We start from the raw sequence: 18,747 nt of genomic DNA, 5'->3' as shown, positions 1-18,747 counted from the left end.
AGTATATTTTTGTGCCAAGAAATTAACTTGTTGAAATAGTTGGCTTATTTTAAATAGTTTAGGCATTTGGCTTATTTTGGACAGTTTAGGCACTAAGAAGGATTTCAGTTAAATCTACTCCCTTACAGCTTCAGAGACAAATGTTACTTTCTTGTTTTATTTTCTTCACTAGTTGAGCCAAGTTTACTGTTTCTGGAGCAAGGTTTAATGTGGTTATTGAACTTGATTCTTGCTGTGTATCCTTTTAAGCATTGATTAGTATGTTCAGTGTGATTTAGTATTTTTTCAAGCTTTGTACTCTCCTCTGAGAGGACTGTTGTGCCAGTTCTATTTATGGCAAAGCAGGAAGGAATTTCTTCATAGTTCGTGAATACCAGGTGATATTGTGGTATAGGAAAAAGAATTGCTAAACTTTGTTTTGAGACTTCAAATGCTTCTAATAGCCACTAGGTTTATAGATGTCTGGGTTCAGTCGGCAGACAGGTATTAATTATACATTATGTGCCAACCACTTGTCAGTCATCACTCTTAAGAAGTACAGAATCTGCCTGTATGTACACAGAAATAATGGTATAATAATAACCAACAAATGTAATGAAAGATGTATGCACAAGATGTGGATGCTGTTTTAGATGGTCGTTGTAATTCAGAATGAGGCAAGAGAGTTGGTTTTTGTGGAGGAAAGGAAAATTGAGGCAGATTCAGATGCTTAAAAATTGGCTTTAAGAATTCTGGCTTTTATTCTTGGAGGGCCTTTCAGGAAGAGAATGTTATTGAGGAGGCTAAAATGGAGTGTAGCAGGTAGCGTGGTATTGTTGGAATGAAATTGTGGAGGAAGTAGTGCGGGGAGGTAAAGGTAGAAAGAAAGGCCCTATCTATTGAAGAAGGGTGCAGCATACTGGAACTTGGAGGTATTTTTCCCCCCTGATACAATTGAAGAAATCTAAGCCAGAAGAAAGAGAGGGTGGAATTTCATTAGTGCCCTCTGATAGTAATCTGGAGTCTGGATTGGAGAGAAGTAAAATTACAGGTAGGAACACTAGTTAGGAAGGTTTAAAGAAATTCAAGAGTGAATTTTCATTTAATGAACTTGTTTAATGGAACTGAGATGATGAAATAATGAATGAAGGCATGACGGAGAAAGGGAAGAAAAGAGGAGTTTATCAGAGAGGTGAACTGTGTGACTGAGAGGACCTAGAGATTTGGGTGAGTAAGAGAGTGTTTGGATTTAGGGTTTGGGTTTCTGATGCAATCATCAAAAAAGAGAATAAAGTAAAAATACATGAATTTTTTTTTTAAACAGGTTGAGTTGGGTTTGAGGTACTGTTTATGCACCTAGATGGAAAGGGCCAGCAGGCAATTGGATGTAAAGATGAGAGTTCAGTGGAGAGGCCAAGAGGAAAACTGGGGGTTTCAGAAGCACCAGCATACTGAGTGATGATGATGGGGACTGTAGGGGAGTGAGAAGAAAATAGAAGAAAAGCACTGATAGAACTTTGAGGAACACACCAGTAGTTGAACGGTATTCTGAGGAAGTGGTTTCTGGGGTGGAATAGATAAAGAAGTAGGGTAGAAATAAGGGGTCATTGGAACTGAGGGATGAAAGAATGTCATGACCAAGTAGGTGTCAGTAGTGTGGAAAGTCAGATGTCACATAGGCCTTGGTGGACTTTGGAAATTAGCAGGCCGCATAAGGCTGTTTAGGACTGAGGGGCATTTCCATTAGAATGGTAATTTGTAGCCTCCTGTTGATACTTATTTGGTGACTCAGGAAAACCATTTTCTCTTTGTCACTTTAAAGAGGCAGTGAGCCTCATAGTGGATTTCAGTTTTTCCATGATCTTTGGCACCCCACACTTCAGAGAAGGTGCTTTCAGGCCCATCACAAAATCAAGAGTAAGGTCAAATATTTATTGGGGGAGGAGCACTCCTGATTAAACCAAAGACCTAAAATAGCTTGGTTTTTAATTTATGTTATATGTTTGATTTTATGATTTCATTTGAAGAAACATCATTCAGTATAAACACTTGAAAGTTACTGTGCACAAGGTATCTTCAAGTTTTAAAATCTATGTAATTAGTAGCCGCTGTTCTAAATTCCTTTACTAGGTGAAGATCATCATAGATGCTAACTTGGTTCATGATTTATGTTTTTTTCACGGTCAACATTAGAATGTGAGCTTATGTAATACTAACCTTATCCTTGGGAATGAAAACTGAACTTAATACTTCATTAACAGACTCTTTTTGTTCTGAACTGTTACAGGTTCTGACTCAGAAGATCTTTTGGAAGAATTGCTCTGCTGTTTGATGCAGTTAATTACTGACACGCCGCTCTTGTAAGTTCTGGCTAAGTCAGGATTTATTTTCCTTGTATATTGTAGATGGTGGTTGATCATGAAGAAGAGTTTGTGGGGCCTGGTATAGTACTTTTGTATATACCCATGAAGGCTTGTGTGTTGATGGACTAATTGTATCTCTCTTACCTAATATTCATACTCAGATTATCTATCATCAAAACACAAATTTTATATTGCTGAGGGGAAAATAAACTTTCATGCAGTTTAAGCACATGGTGGCACTGAATTAGAGTAATCTCTGTAATACGGTATCATAGATTCCTATAAACAAAGATTTATGAGAGAAGCAATTTCAATCTAATCCTTATTTGACAGACACAGCTCATTGTCCACCTATTATTTGTTATTCCCTTCTTAATTTTTTTTTAAAATAATAAATTTTATTTTTATATTCCCCATACAATTGCAACCCCCCCCATTCTGACCCCAATCCCTCCCCTCCCGCCCCTCACCCCCCAAAAAGTGTCTCTGGTTCATAGTTTTTTGTTGATTTTGATTTTCGCTTTCTTATAGTTATTCATTTTTCTGTCCCTTCTTAATTTTTTGATTTTATTTCTGTCCTGAGAGAGGTCATATTTCCATTTCTAGTCTTGAAGCTAGGTGTGTGTGTGGTCATTTGGGGAAAATTCTCCAGCAAAACTTTTTTTTTAAAGATTTATTTATTTATGCATACAAGTTCTGGGGTGTAAGCCAGAGGTGGGCGGAGGTGAGAGGATTCACCAGAGAGAATGGGGAGCAGAACAGGCAGATCCATTGAAATACACCACTGAGGGGAGCATCAGGCATGGCAGGCGCGGTCTGCTCACCATGGATTGCTCCCTGGCCAGCCGGGGATTGAACTCGTGTTGCGGTGGCTGGCAAAACTTTTGGGTAGAGTTCTTTCAGGAAACCGTAGTCCATGAGGCCTGTCTTTCTGTTTTTGACAGCCCTGTTTGCTGCTGTGTGGAATGTGGACAAGGCCTTTTGAGTTGCATTGGTCGTAGTGGCACCATGAGCTAAAAGATTCGCAGAAAATTCTGCTTTGATATCATTGAGCTTCTGTACTAAAGTCATTAACTGTCAGTCTCCCTTTCTTCCTTCACCTGTAGACCTCTGTGTGTTTACATGACTATAACTGGTGTTCTAACTACAGCATGTGCAAGTCCTACATGATTCAAAGCGTTTGTTACTTTAAAGCAGTTATTCTCAACATTCTTTTTTAAACTCTCTCTCTGTGGAGCTTTTATAGACATTTTTTCTTAATTGCTTCTCCCTACTATTGAAATTTGAATATCCCAGATACACTTAGCATCTGTGCACTGTGGCACTGTGGCGGGCTAACACCTGTGCGTGTTTCACCCCCAAGAACCAGTTTTTAACTCCTTTGGGGGTGATATCAGCCTTGTTGAGAATGCATATTGTAAAGGAATTATTTTTGAAATAAAGAAGTGGATTTTAAAATTTATTGTCATAGAATCTCAGTCTAAATGGGGACATCATTGGAAATATGCTTCTTTCCTGTGGCCCCAAAAGGAAGAACCATGTATTTGTGTGAAAACGGGCCCCTGACCTCTGTTGTGCACGTAAGCCTAAGTACACAATAGAGTTGTAATGCAGATTGAGAAATGAGAACACCAAACCTCGTTGTGATTTGGTCTAATGACGTGCACCTTGAAGGTGGGCCTGAGACTACGCAGGAATCACTTGTTAGTGAAGGGGGCAGGAGAAGAATTTCCCATGAAAGTTGACTCTGTGACAGTCAGCTATTTGCATGCCTGATTTCCTTTCTTGTCTTTCTTTATAACAGATCTCCAAGATTTTTGGGGGTGGCAGTGTGTGCCCAGCTTAGTTTTCAGGCACCTGGGAAGTAAATGTGCCCCCATGACATATTTTGGGCCCAGCGTATGTAAGAAGTCATGAGTGTGCAGAGCATGTACCTTCCGATTTTTTCTCTTTGCCTTTTTCTTCCTGGAATACGGAGGCAATGCTTGGGGGATCTTAAAATTTGATGACAGGTGCCACATGCAAAGAACTGTGGCCCAGGAGCGTGAGACTAAGGTTGTTTTAGAACTGTTAGATCAGTCTTAGGTCATACATTTTTCATTTTCTTCTTCCATGAAAAATATCGAACACTTAATTTGGTTAAGCTACTGTAGTTAGGTTTCTAACACTTATCGGCCAACCGTGGGAAGAGAAGCACATATAATGTCTGCTGTTTACTTGTCATGATTTGTATGTAGGATGCTTCATGTGTTGCTGATTTAATTTTAAAAATAGTACCACCTCTATTACATTTATATCATAAGCAAATATCACAAATTTAGTATATATCTAAATGTCTTGGTGATGGGGAATGGAAATAGTAAATCCCTTTAGATAGTAAATAAACCCTGAACACAATGCATAGGCCAGCTACTCAAACACTCTGGAGAAGCAAGCAGACAGTGCTGTAATATATCAAACATTTCAGTGTTTTAATGTGTTTATACTTTTTAAATGAACTGAAAATGCACAGACAACCAGATGTCTTATGTATACTCAGCCTTAACCAGCTGCTGAAACAATTTCTTATGATTTAATGTTTTTGGAACTCCATCCTACAAGAAGTTTTGTCTTGGTAACGGTTTCTATGTGAAACCAAACTACTCTTCCAGTGTTTTATCTACTATAACAGTGCAGGATGAAAGATAGCTTGTAATTGAAGGCGGAATATTAATATATGAAAACTGGCAATGTTCTCACTCCTGTCCATCATCAGTCTTACTGTAAACCTTTCACTTTTAAAACTGGCATGCCAGTGCTGCATTTGCAGGTGAACAGCAAAAGGAATCTAATTTTAATAGCCACGGAGGGCAGTTCAAAACTAGCTCGAACATTTCTTACAAGGCTGTGAAATCATTGTATCGATATTGAAAGCAAGTGATTACCAATAATGTAGATATTTAGAAATCTATAAACTTAAGTTTTAAATATGCTTTATTATCAGTAGGATAAACTGCAGTTGTTTTAGGTAAAATCCCAGAACTTGTCGGGGTTCATTTGTAGTGAAGATCAAAAGAAGACTTCTCAGATCAAATTTCTTGATAATCTATTGAGATACTAATCTTCCAAGTCAGATTAAAATTGTACATCTTCCAGAAATCGTTCCTCAACTCCATTCCTTCAGCATTTATATATTTAAAATAAAGATTTAGTTATCATGGGCTCATGAATTGACCTTTTTCAGTGTATATGGGGTTGATTCCACTATTACTGAAATAAGTCTTCCAAAAGTGAAACCTTGTCTTTAATTCCTGTATCTTCTGTGTAATTTCAAGGAAGCGAATGGAAAAGCATTACAGTAGACAAAGGTATTTTCCTCAAGACACTGATAATAGAAAGAACACGGTTGGGCAGGCCAGAGCTGGAAGCACAATGCTGACGGTTTGTGAGACTGTTAATTTTGTGGGTTCTTTACACTTTACTGTGCAAGTTGAGTGATACTCCAGGTGACTCCACCTCCTGGTGGAGCTTAGCTGGGGTCTTACCAACAGAAGCATTTATGTTGTATGGGCCCAATACCTATGTTTTGGGGACTGATTGTGATATTTTATTGTGAAATAGAAATTATTTTGAGACCTTGAACTGGATTCCTTCTACTTCTCTCTTTTTATTTGGTTTTGTTGTTACTGTTTCAAAGTTATCACTGTTGCCTTTGTATGATGATACCATTGTCAAGAACAGGCCCTGCCCTTTTTCTCTGCTGCTGCTGCTCGGATCCCTGTGAAGTCTGCTCATAGTGGGCCTTTCTGTTGGCCCCAGGCCTAACATACACATGGCCTCTTCCTCTGAGGTCCATTTATGTGTTCTCCTCGGTTAGCCGGTGAACTGATTGAGGACTGGGACTACTTAATTCTCAGCCTGGCTCTGATTTGCAGGTTTTTCTGAAAATATTATAGTTTAAGAAACCCAATCTAGTTTTTTTTTTTTTAATAAGTTATATATTGATTAAGATGAGATAGTCACAATTGATTGCCTTTAATGCCTTTTATTGGGAACCATGTATTTGAGTAGTGTGACTTCTCAGGTACAGAGGTCTGATATTACCTGCTAACCTTATCTACTTCTCTCATTTTGCTTCAGCTATACTGGTATCCTTACTAATTTGGAACATTCCAGTCCACTCCTGTCTCCAGGGCCTTTTTGCCCTTTCTGCTTTTTCTGCCTTGACTATCTTCCCTCATATATCTGGCTGGTACATATACGGACCTTCTTCAGGTTTCTTCTGCCCAAAGGTCTGCTTCTTGAAAATAACTGCTCTCACCCTCTCATTCTCTGTAGTTTTATCATGTTTTATTTTCTGTCTTTACACTCACCACTACTTTTCATGTTACCTGTTACTGTGCGAAGGAATATTCCATTGCAAATGTAGTGGCTCAAAGTCCTTTACAATTGGTATATGTTAAAACACTAGGTGTCTTACAGACATTATTAGAAAGTGATTACTTTGTGACCACAGTATGTCCAGTACCACAGAAAATGTTGATTTTATATGATTGGTGTTCAGATTTCTCATAAATGCAAAACTGTCAAGAACAATAGGATACATGTATTATATAGTAGTAGAAAAAGACAATTCTGAATGCAAAAGAAGGGCTTTGAATCTAGCTCTACCACTCAGCATGGGTGTCACTGTAGGCCTCAGTTTTGTCATTTTAAATTTGGAATTAATAGATCATAGGCCATCAAACAGACATTTGAAGACATCCAGTTCATTAGAGCCTTTTCATTTTATATATGATGTCCCTGAAGTATAAAAAGTAAATTTTCTAAGGTCAGTTTGTAGATTCTTAGGTAACTCAGTATTGAAAATTTTGAATCTCTGCCATCAAAGAATTTTTGCTCTTATAAAAGCAAGTTTGGTACAGAGTGCCTTTGTTAATTTCTTTTTCTTATTAATGCATATGTAGCAAAATATTTAGTAACTGAAAATGTTAGTTTTTCCAACAGTAAAACAGTTTTTTTTTCTTTTTAATTTTTTTAATATGTCACTTATATAAGTTTTTTTATAGTGTCACTTCATTTCAAATATAATCCATATTTGGATATTTAATATTGGTTATTTTGATGTTGATGCAATGATTTTATTTTATTATTTTTAAAAAAGATTTAATGAATGAATTAATACAAGAGCTGGGGTATAGGCCAGGGTGGGGGGGTGAGGGGGAGGGAGATGATTCACCAGACAGAGTAGGGAGCAGAACAGGCTGATTGACTTAAATACACTGCTGAGGGGAGCAGTGGGCAAGACAGGAGAGGTCCCCTGTGCCATGTGGGTTAGCTCCCTGTTGGGGGATGGAACTCATGCTGCAGTGGCTGCTGATAGCTTCATAGCACTGAGACTCAGCTCCTTGTGCCACCAGGGAGGTCTGATGCAATTATTTTAAATTGTAATATATGTATGCACATGGTGTGGGGGAAAAACCCAAATGGTAAAGAGGATTTTTAATGAGTACAAATGTTCTTTGTCACATCTGTTTGTATTTCTTTTTTCTCCCAGAGATTCTCATTTTTAGTATTTAGCTCTTCTGGTGATTTATATAAAAATATTTATTTTATATCTTACCTTATACTTCTAAAGTAATGTCACACTTTCTTTTTTTAAAATGAATTAAGCTTTAGGGTCTCCCTGGTGGCGCAAGGGGTTACGTCTCAGCACTATGAAGCTTTTGGCAGCCACTGCAGCACGAGTTCCATTTCTGGCCAGGGAACTGACCCATAAGGCACAGCAGACCTCTCCTGTCTTGCCCGCTGCTCCCCTCAGCGGTGTATTTCAGTAGATCTGTCTGTTCTGTCCCCATTCTTGTCTCTGGTGAATTCTCACCCTCTGCCTGCCTCCCCCCCCCCCTCCACCCCGCACCTCTGGCCTATACCACAGCTCTTGTATGCATAAAATAAATAAAATGAATATTTAAATTAATAAACTTTATTTTTAGGTACTGTTTTTAGACTCTTAGCAAAACTGAACAGAAACTGTAGAGAATTCCCATATATTCCTTATCCCCACACATGTAATAGCATCCCCCCACTATCAGCGTCCCCTGTTATCAACATCCCCCCTTCCCTGCAGTGTTCCATTTGTTACAGTTTTTGAACCTATATTATCATTATCACCCAAAGTGATATTTGCATTTACCCAAAGTGATAGTTGACATTAGGGCTCACTTATGGGGTTGTACATTTATGGGTTTTGATAATATATATGACATACACCCACCATTACAGTATCATAAGAGTTTCACTGTTCTAAAAATCCTTTGTGCTCTGCCTGTTTGTCCCTCCCACCCTCTGAGATCCCTGGCTAGCTCTGATCTTTTTACTGTCTCCACTGTTTTGCTTTTTTTTTTTTTAATTAATTATTTATTTATTTATTTATTTTTTTATAGAGGCATGCTTTATTTTTATTTATTTGTTTGCTCGTTTGTTTGTTTGTTTTGTTTATACATGCACTGGGTACAGTCAGAAGCGCGGGAGGGTGAGAGAATTCACCAGAGCCAGAGCGGGGAGCAGAGCAGGCAGAAGGACCAAAGTACACTGCTGAGGGGAGCAGCGGGTGGCAGGAGAGGTCTGCACGCCATGTGGGACCCTCCTCTGGTGGCCGGGGAGCAGCCGGGGATCGAACCGGCGCCACAGAGGCCGCGGGCACCTTCACAACCCAGCGCTCAACCACTGCACCACCGGGGAGGCCCTCCACTGTTTTGCTTTTTCTAGAATGTCCTGTAATTGGAATCTTGCAGTATGTTGTCTTTTCAGATAGACTTTTTTCATATAATGTGTATTTAAGGTTCCTCCAAGTTCATGACTTAACAACTCATTTCTTTTTGGTACCGAATAATATTCCATAGTTTGGATTATTAGATATAAGTAGATTCACTTTGTGCATATATGTAGGTAGAGCAGTCGTGTAAATTTTTAGAGTTAGAATTAAGTGAGTACCTTTTAAAAGTTGGTTAAAAAATATGATGTACTTGAAAACAAATTGTCCCCTGATGGTATTATGCCAACTGTAGTTCTACCAAAAACATTTAACAGAGCCTTGTCAATATTGTACGCTTTTTTTTATAAGTTAGAAATGAAAATCATATTGTGGTTCTTGCAGGTATTTTCTCATTACAAGTGAGACTAAACATCTCTATATATTTAAAAGCCATTTCTACCTTTTGATGAAGTGTCAGCAACCATTTTAAATTCTTGGGTTATTTTTTTTTATTGTTCTTCCTCATTTTATGAATGCAACATTTTAAGTTGGCATAATTGCACTTTGTACACCTGTATGATCATTTTTATGTTTTATTATACATTATATGTTTTTATTATATATTCATCTTATCAATTCATATTTTTAATTTTTAGGTTTATTTTTAAAGTCCCTTTGTTATTGAACTTTATTTTGATTGTTTTCAAGAAGATATGTGACTACATTTTATATATTTGATGCATTGTTTAATATGTAAAATTAGTTCTTTGAGAATCATGAAAACATGGGATGGTTATTTGACTTATGTGATATATTTATTTCTTATATATAATGGAGTTGATAGATAAAGGAGCTGCTAACAGTAAGGAATGACAGTTTTAAAACTAGAATGCAAATTTTTTCAGGCATTTTGTTTCACTGCTAAGACATTTATAAATGAGGAGTTGTGCTGTGTCTCTGATTTTGTTAACTTTTAAAACTATCCATCACTGCATTGACATTATCTACAGTGTACTAGATCACCACTTTTTAGTTTTCCCTCATATTTTACTTTTAGAATCTCCACGTTGGCATGACATTGATGTCTCTAAACTTTGGTTTAATCCTTTGAACTTGTCAGTTGTTTTTGTTAAACTTATGTTCCATTTACAGTACCATCAGGTTTCTTATCCAGTAGTAAGTCAGAGGAGGATGTTTTTTCCCTCTGTATTCGTTGACTTTGTCCTTAGCCAACACTAACACCCATTTCATGAAGGCTTTTGTCTTTATCCAAGTGTTCCGCTCTGCCCTAGCAGAGCAGTGCGAGGTCATGGTGCCTGTCTTTTTTCCCTCACATGAAATTAATAACTTGCTCCAACAGTAGTTTGTTCTAGGACATTTCCAAACCAGATGGTGGAAAGTTCTTGGGATAATATGGCAGCCAAAGCAACACTTGGGCTTTTTAAAGTTGACTTTGTTTTGGCGATTGTGTAATGAAAATCTTCTGAAGATTGTACAAGGACATTAAAACAAGAAAGATCTGTTGGCTTAAAACGTTTTTCATCTCTTAAAAACCGCCACACTCAGCATGGTAGAATTTTGGTTTCTTTTAAGTGTTGGCCTGTCTGGCTCTTTTCCCTAATTATTTGGCACTTCAGATAGCCCAATTAATGTATTAAAAATTGTGTTTTCACTGGAATCTACCATTACCTTGAATACTATTTTTTTGAGAGTTATAGATAGTTATAGGAAGAAATGACATTGGAGATTACCTTGTCTCACATACTTATGTACAAAAAACCACCCCCAAAAACCCTGAGACCCAGAGGAGATATTTGTTTGTTTTTTTTTTTTTTAAAGATTTATTTATTTATTTGTTTGTTTGTATATTTATTTATACAAGCACTGGGTACAGTCAGAAGCGAGGGAGGGTGAGAGAATTCACCAGAGCCAGTAAGGAATGAGCAGAGCAGGCAGAAGGACCGAAGTACACTGCTGAGGGGAGCAGCGGGCGGCAGGAGAGGTCTGTCCAGCCATGTGGGACCCTCCTCCGGTGGCCGGGGAGCAGCCGGAGATTGAACTGGCACCACAGAGGCCGTGGGCAGCTTCGCAACCCAGCGCTCAACCGCTGCGCCACCGGGGAGGCCCAGAGGAGATATTTGTTAAAGTTAACAGAGTGAGTTTAATAGTCTCAAAGCAGATCCTAGGTCAGTGACTCCTGTAAAACACCACAGTGTGATTCGGTTTTTTTGTTTGCTCTTGCTTCAGTGTCATCAGATTTTAACCAATAAAAGTTCAACTTTATCATACATACCAATCTTGTCTTAGATTTTTATCAATTTCAAACAGGTGAATTACACTTATATTAAAAAAATCCAAGCATATGAAAGTGTACATGAACATGCTCTACCGCCTTCCCCCCTCCCCCGTGTCCTCCATCTTCCAGATCCTTCCATTTGCCTCCATAATCACTGTTTTCAGTTTCTTACATATCTTTTCCTGAAAATTTTTGTGCATATACATGCAATTATGAATATACATTCTTTTTTTCCCATGTATTCACACTAAAGGTAGGATATTATACAAATTTTTTTTGAACTTTCTTCTTTCTCTAGTTAACAGTCTTTCTTTGCAGTTGTTCCTCTAAGTGCATAAGCACAGAGAGCTTTCTCATTTTTGTTTTTTGAATAACAACATTATTGAGATTGAATTTAAATGCCAAAAAATACATCCTTTCTTTTTTTTTTAAAGATTGATTTTTCGAGGGCCTCCCCGGTGGCGCTGCGGTTGAGCGCTGGGCTGCGAAGCTGCCCGCGGCCTCTGCAGCGCCGGTTCGATCCCCGGCTGCTCCCCGGCCACCGGAGGAGGGTCCCACATGGCGCGTAGACCTCTCCTGCCGCCCGCTGCTCCCCTCAGCAGTGTACTTCAGTCCTTCTGCCTGCTCTGCTCCCTGCTCTGGCTCTGGTGATTTCTCTCACCCTCCCGCGCTTCTGACTGTGCCCAGTGCATGTATAAACAAACAAACAAATAAATAAAAACATGCCTCTATTAAAAAAGAAAAAAGAAAAAAAAATTAAAAAAAAAAAAGATTGATTTTTCGGGCCTTCCCGGTGGTGCAGAGGGTTGAGCACAGCGCTGTGTAAAGATTGATTTTTCATTTATTTACGCATACAAGAACCAGGGGGTAGACCAGAGGTGTGTGAGAAGATTCACCAGAGACAGAGTGGGGAGAGAACAGGCAGATGGACTGAAATACACTGCTGAGGAGCAGCAGTTGAGACAGGAGAGGTCTGCTGTGCCATGTGGGTTAGCTCCCTGGTTGGAGATCAAACTCATATTTCTGTGGCTGCCAGTAGCTTGATAGTGCTGAGACTTAACCCCTTGCACCACCAGGAGGGCCCCACTATATGTTTTTTTCTTTAATAATATTTTATTATTATTTTATTTTATATTTTATATTTTTATTTTTATTTTATATTATTTTATTATTATTCAGCAGCTTCAATTTATGAAGCTGCTGAAAAAAGTTGAATGAGAATTTTGTGTGACTGCGTTGACTTTTAAGATCAATTTAGGTAGAATTATCATGTTTATACTATTAAATCATTCCATTCAGATCATTTGTATGTCCTTTTTTTAGAGTTTTAACATTTTCATCCTAGATTTCCTTCGAATTCTTAGCTAATTTGTGAATATTTTATACTTATTCTTGTAGCTATTCTTTCCCTTTTCATTCAGTTCTCATCTTCCAACACCAGTCCCTGTGTCCCTTCTTTTCCCCCCACCCCCTGTATAATTGATGTTTGAGCAATAATTGAATTTTCTTTCCTTTTTTTCTTTAAAATTATCAGACCTTTTTGTAGCTATGTATCTTTTTATGATTTTTTTCCTTTTGCTTTAATGTCCATCCTCCTCTTCTTCATTTTCTGCTCAGATAGCACCTTCTTTGTGAAATCTTTCCCCCTTGCTCTTCACAGAGTTTGTTGTTGTTATATTTGTGTCCCGAATAAAAATAGTTCATATTCTTTCATGTTATTGGCCTGATTTCATTGTAATTGCATCGTATGTGCCAGACTCTTCTACTCACTCTTTTGCAGACTTGTTGTGTTACATTGTTTTTTACATAGTAGGCACTCAGTAATTTTAAAAATAAATGCATCACCTTCAGTTTATTAAAAATGATTGTTTTAATACTGACATTGAATACATTCTTTATGAATATTTGTTGACTGATATGAACTGTGATACAATGTGATAAATAGAAGTTTTTTTATATGGAACTATGAAAGCACACAGGAGGGATCCTTTAGTTCCAGCTTAATGTTGTGGCGAGTCAATTTTCTTATGTGCTATAGGCTTTCCCTATTTCCCAGCATCAATTCTTCCACTCTACATTCTTAGAGCGTTGCAAAATCTGTGATGATTCAAGGATTAACACTTTTCCTGTTCTCCCACTGCTGATTTTGTTTGGCTCAATAAATTTTGAAGGAGAGTAATTCTCTGTTCTAAATATACACTCTTTCCTCAAGGTAGTTAGACCTAGTATTTATAAATAGACATAGTTTTTAAGTTTAAATGAACTAAAATAATTTCCTTCTGCATCTGGAACATGGAGTTAGATGTTAAATTGAAATGATTGCAGTTGGTTCTTTGTAACTGACGCAATGACTGAACACGCTAGCAGACTTACTGGAGGTTGTCAATTCCCAGATAGGCTCTACCTTGTGGCATGGTATATATTTGTTCTGCAAGATTTGGCTTTAAGACTTGACCCAACTGAAAAGCCTGGGCCAGCTGACTAATACTGTGGTTTCCGGGATAGGCTTAGGCTGTCGGAATAAATGATTATTATGAAGCAAAATCTGTAGGTTTTGAGCATCTAAATTATCATTAATAAGTCATAATATGACATGAAAGACCAGGTTTGCCTTTCATTCAAGAGAAAACAAGCATAAGAATTGTATTCCATGTTATTAATATTTAAAGCAATAAATGTGGAGATTTCATTAAAATTGTTCTCCAATACTTGTTTTCTACAGTACTTTTAAAAAAACTTCAGGGCCTCCCCGGTGGCGCAGCGGTTGAGCGCTGGGTTGCAAAGCTGCCCGCAGCCTCTGCAGCACCGGTTCGATCCCTGGCTGCTCCCTGGCCACCAGAGGAGGGTCCCACATGGCGCGCAGACCTCTCCTGCCGCCCGCTGCTCCCCTCAGCAGTGTACTTAGGTCCTTCTGCCTGCTCTGCTCCCTGCTCTGGCTCTGGTGAATTCTCTCACCCTCCCTCGCTTCTGACTGTACCCAGTGCTTGTATAAATAAATAAATAAATCTTTAAAAAAATAATTAAAATAAAATAAATTTAAAAACTTCTATTGGTGTAATCATTGACTTGGAGGACTGTATGTGATTCAGAGATATAGGATCACACCTTTTCAAATATGTGTCATCAGCCACGCCTACCACCAAGTCACCCATAGTCCTTCACCCTAGTCCACACATTGCTTTTCACTCTCCCTCACTGTCCTGGTGTCCTCAGTTTTACTGACAGATTTCAAGGGTTTGTTATTGGTTTGGTTTTGCCTGAACTGTTTTATTACTCTATATTCCACGTGTAAGTGAAACCATGTGATATCTGTCTTTCTCTTTCTTTCTTTTGTTTCACTAAGAATGAGTCCCCTCATGTTCCATCTGTGTTGCAATGTCAAGATTTCATCTTTTTTTTTTTTTTAATAGCTGAGTAGTGTTCCATTATGTATATAGTGATCGTCTTAATCCACTTGTTTGTCCTTAGGCACTTGGGTTGTTTCCATAATGTGGCTTTTGTAAATAGTGCTACACCAAACATAGGAGTGCATATATCCCTTCCAAAGAGCATTTTTGCATTCTTTGGGTAGATTCCTAAGAGTGGAATTGCTGGATCTTATGGAAGATCTGTTTTTAATGTTAAAGTCCTAAGATTTTTGAGTAGAATTGAGATTTATTATATAATAAGATCAATTTCATGGGACTTTTCTCTTTTGTGTATTTTGTTTTAAAGCTATTCCTATCAACAATAATTCCTTAAAACATGTGGTGGAATTTAAGCTTGCTATGTTCTGGAATAAGTCATCTTTGTTTAATAGGCCTTCTTTTAAGTAGATATTAAGTACTTTTCTTCAGCCTTATCATGAATAATTCAGTTCTGTAAATATTTTGATACTCTTTTTAAACTATTACTCTTTTTCCTATGTTCAGGTTTTGGCTTTCATTGTATAACTTGCTGCTATATTTCATGGTAATCATGTTTAAATTTTTGCAGTAACTAAAGATTTCTTGATGCATTTATTTCTGCTCAGTTGAAATTTTATTTCCTCTTTATTTGAGCTAAGATTTGTTTCTAAAATGGATTACAGATCTTGGGAGAAAAAGGGTTATCTTTATAATAGAAATATGCTTAATAATACCAGAATAATATTTTGAAGACTTTTCATATTTTGATGACTGCAGAGTTGGCCTTGAGAAAGTAGATCTTACAGACAGAAGATCTAGTACCACTGTTCTTGTAAAGTGCACAATTCCAAAAGGCATTGTTTTCTTCCCTATACTGTGGTTTCTGTTCACTTCTACAATTTGAATATTTATTTCCTTATTATAACTAAAGAAGGGCCAGCATGAAGGCTTTACAGTTGTTCTTTTTTTTTTTTTTAAAGGGTTTATTTATTTATTTATTTATTTATACAAGCACTGGGTACAGTCAGAAGTGCGGGAGGGTGAGAGCAATCACCAGATCCAGAGTGGAGAGCAGAACAGGCAGACCAGATGAAGTACACTGCAGAGGGGAGCAGCGGGCGGCAGGAGAGGTCTGAGCGTCATGTGGGACCCACCCTGGAGCCTGGGGATCGAACCGGGGTTACAGAGGCTGCAGGCAGCTTTGCAACCCAGCGCACAACCGCTGCGCCACCAGGGAGGCCCTTTACAGTGGTTCTTTATGGCAGATCACCAGTGGTGATTGTTTTCATTTTACGTGAGTTGATGTGTGAATCACTTGGTGATGGAAACTGGAGAATAAGAAAGTAATGGGGTACCTCATCCAGGTACATAAGCTAACTCTGGGAAAGGGTTTCATATTTTTGTTTGACTTAATTTTTATGTTAACTATATTCATGTCTTTTAAGAGCCTAGAAACATGTTCAATATTGGATTTGAGGTGTTTTTTTTTTTTTAAGTTTTGTTTTGATTTATTTATGCATACAAGACCTGGGGTATTGGCCAGAGGTGTGGGGGTGAGAGGACTCGCCAGATACAGAGTGGGGAGCAGAACAGGCAGATCTACTGAAATACACTGCTGAGGGGAGCAGCAGGCGAGATAGAAGAGATCTGCGGTGCCATGAGAGTCAGCTCCCTGGCCAGGGATTGACACCATACTACAGAGGCCTTTGAGAGCTTGATAGCGCTGAGACTTAAACTCCTGTGCCACCAGGAAGGCCCAGATTTGAGTTTTTAAGTGTGTAGCTTATTTAGATAAGATCATTGTCTTTATTTTCTAAGGTGATCATTATTCTGCTTTTGTTTTTTTTTCTGTTCTGCAGAGATATTACATATGACATATCAGTAGAAGCGATTTCAACAATGGTTGTTTTCCTTTCCTGCCAACTCTTCCACAAGGAAGTTTTGCGACAGAGCATCAGTCACAAGTATTTGATGCGAGGTCCATGGTACGTTTTTAATTTAAATTTGACTAGGTTTTTTTTTTTTTTTTTATTGTGTAAATATGTGTTTCTGGTTTTTTCTTCTTACTTTAATATTTCTCATATTTCCAACTGGACATTTCCTTTGATTGTGATATCAACATGTAAAAACTAGAGTTTGCTTTCCTGTCTAAACTAGTCTTCCTTCCTACCTGTTTGCATCCTCATCTGTCTTGCCTAGTGTTTGCTTTGCAGAATGGACGCTTTAAAGTCATCTTTCTTCTTCCTTCTCCTTTGTTCTCAATGCCTCAATGCCATTGAATCATATTTGCTTATTGAAATCTTCCCCATCTCACCAGTCCCACTGAAACTGCTGTTACCAGTGCCCTGTCACCCTGTACTTGGACTGTTCCAACAGACTCTTAATTGACTATTTCGGTTTTCATTTCATCAACAAATGTTTATTGTGTACTTACTACATCCCATGCATGTGTTAAGATGTAGAGCTATGTATATGAGCAGAAACTTAAAATCTCCTAGTGGGTGAAGACGGGAATAGATAAATATTAAAATATTAAATATATGTGCATGTGCGCACACACACACACAACCATATCTATTATTGATACATTCCTTACAGAATTTTAGAATGTAACACAAGTATGAATACGTTTCTTTGATTAAAATTCTCAATGAATTGGAGTTTTGTATTTTTCAGATGCCTCTTGCTACCTTGGTTTACACTGGTGGCATGTTTTCATAATCCCTTGGGGCTTTTGTCACATATTTGAGAATCACCAGTAATAGGGAAAGGGCCAGAGCTATAGGTCAAGAACCTATCACAAAGTTTTCTCTCAGATGCAGGAATTATCACCAATTGGTGGACACATAGCCCTTTTCACCTATGTTCTGTCCTTTCTCCTTTCATTAATTATTTATACTTAAAGATCATTGAAATTATCATTAAAAAATTTCTCTACGCCTATGTATATTTTTTGTTTGCATGCATAAATTGAGAAATTTCATACTTTATAAATATACTCTTATATTATTGCTTTTTAATTTCTGCTCTTTCCTACTGATCCTGTGTTACTACCTCCCTCCAAGTGCCAGGTACTGTATTATACAGTGAACTTATACTATTTTATCTGTAATACAAATCACAAATAAAACAGTTAAATTTAGAGTGGAAGTAATTTGAGCAGTGATTATAGGCACAATAAGAGGAAAATCAGAAGTAAGCCTCAAGCCAGACCTTAAAGACCCGGGTCTTCCTTATTAAATGATAAGCCTAGATTTTTTCAAATTATTCTAATTGAAAACTTCATATTGATTATGTTTGTCATTTTACAAAATCAAGTGACTCCCATAAATAAGTTGACTTTCTTCTTTTTTCTTTTTGTGTAGTCTTCCATATACCAGTAAACTTGTGAAGACATTGTTGTATAACTTTATCAGACAAGAAAAGCCCCCGCCTCCCGGAGCGCATGTTTTCCCTCAGCAGTCAGAAGGGGGAGGGCTGCTGTATGGACTTGCATCAGGAGTAGCAAGTAAGCCTTCCAGAATCTTTAAAGATCTTTGATGAACATAGGATTTTGTCTAATTAGTCATAAGAATTCTGTTCACTTGGCTGCTACTTCTAACAGGTTGGATCTGAGAATCTGACTGACGTACCTTAAAATACTAGTTTTTTTATTTATTACAGTGATTTGTGCATGGAATATATACATATAGTGAATAAGTTGTTTACTGTAAGGCATCATTTCTCAAAAAGAATGTTTATAAATATGCATATTGTATTAGTTCTTATTGTATCATGTAAATACAGTTAAGCTCTTAGAAATTTTCTACTACTTGTGTTTTATGAGAAAATCGTTATTTTTTTAAGATTTATTTATTAATACAAATGCTGGGGTACAGGCCAGAGGTGTTGGGGGGTAGGGCGAGAAGATTCACCAGAGACAGAGAGGGGAACAGAACAAGCAGATTGACCATAATACACTGTTGAGGGGAGCAGCGGGAGAGTCAGGAG

At 37.7% G+C, this 18,747-nt stretch overlaps 1 protein-coding gene across 13 annotated transcripts in view; it reads left to right on the top strand.

Moving 5' to 3' along the window:
* The window catches only part of DYM (dymeclin), a gene marked incomplete at both ends in the record, with an annotated part of 301,077 nt that overhangs the window by 45,900 nt on the left and 236,430 nt on the right, over nt 1-18,747 (top strand). For 8 of the 13 annotated variants that reach the window (XM_084252047.1, XM_084252058.1, XM_084252057.1 and 5 more), the window contains 3 exons: nt 2,267-2,339; nt 16,617-16,742; nt 18,123-18,265. The exons of 3 other annotated variants lie outside the window; for them this stretch is intronic. In XM_084252047.1, the coding sequence (XP_084108173.1) occupies nt 2,267-2,339; nt 16,617-16,742; nt 18,123-18,265 (342 nt within the window). The remainder of the gene's footprint in view (nt 1-2,266; nt 2,340-16,616; nt 16,743-18,122; nt 18,266-18,747) is intronic. 2 more of the 13 variants (XM_084252056.1, XM_084252052.1) reach the window with 1 other exon arrangement.

This window comes from Talpa europaea (genome assembly GCF_964194135.1).
Source record: "Talpa europaea genome assembly, chromosome: 13".
NCBI classification, from domain to species: Eukaryota; Metazoa; Chordata; class Mammalia; order Eulipotyphla; family Talpidae; genus Talpa; species Talpa europaea.
Note: the sequence above shows the minus strand (reverse complement) of the source record. Positions and strands in the feature narration are given on the sequence as shown.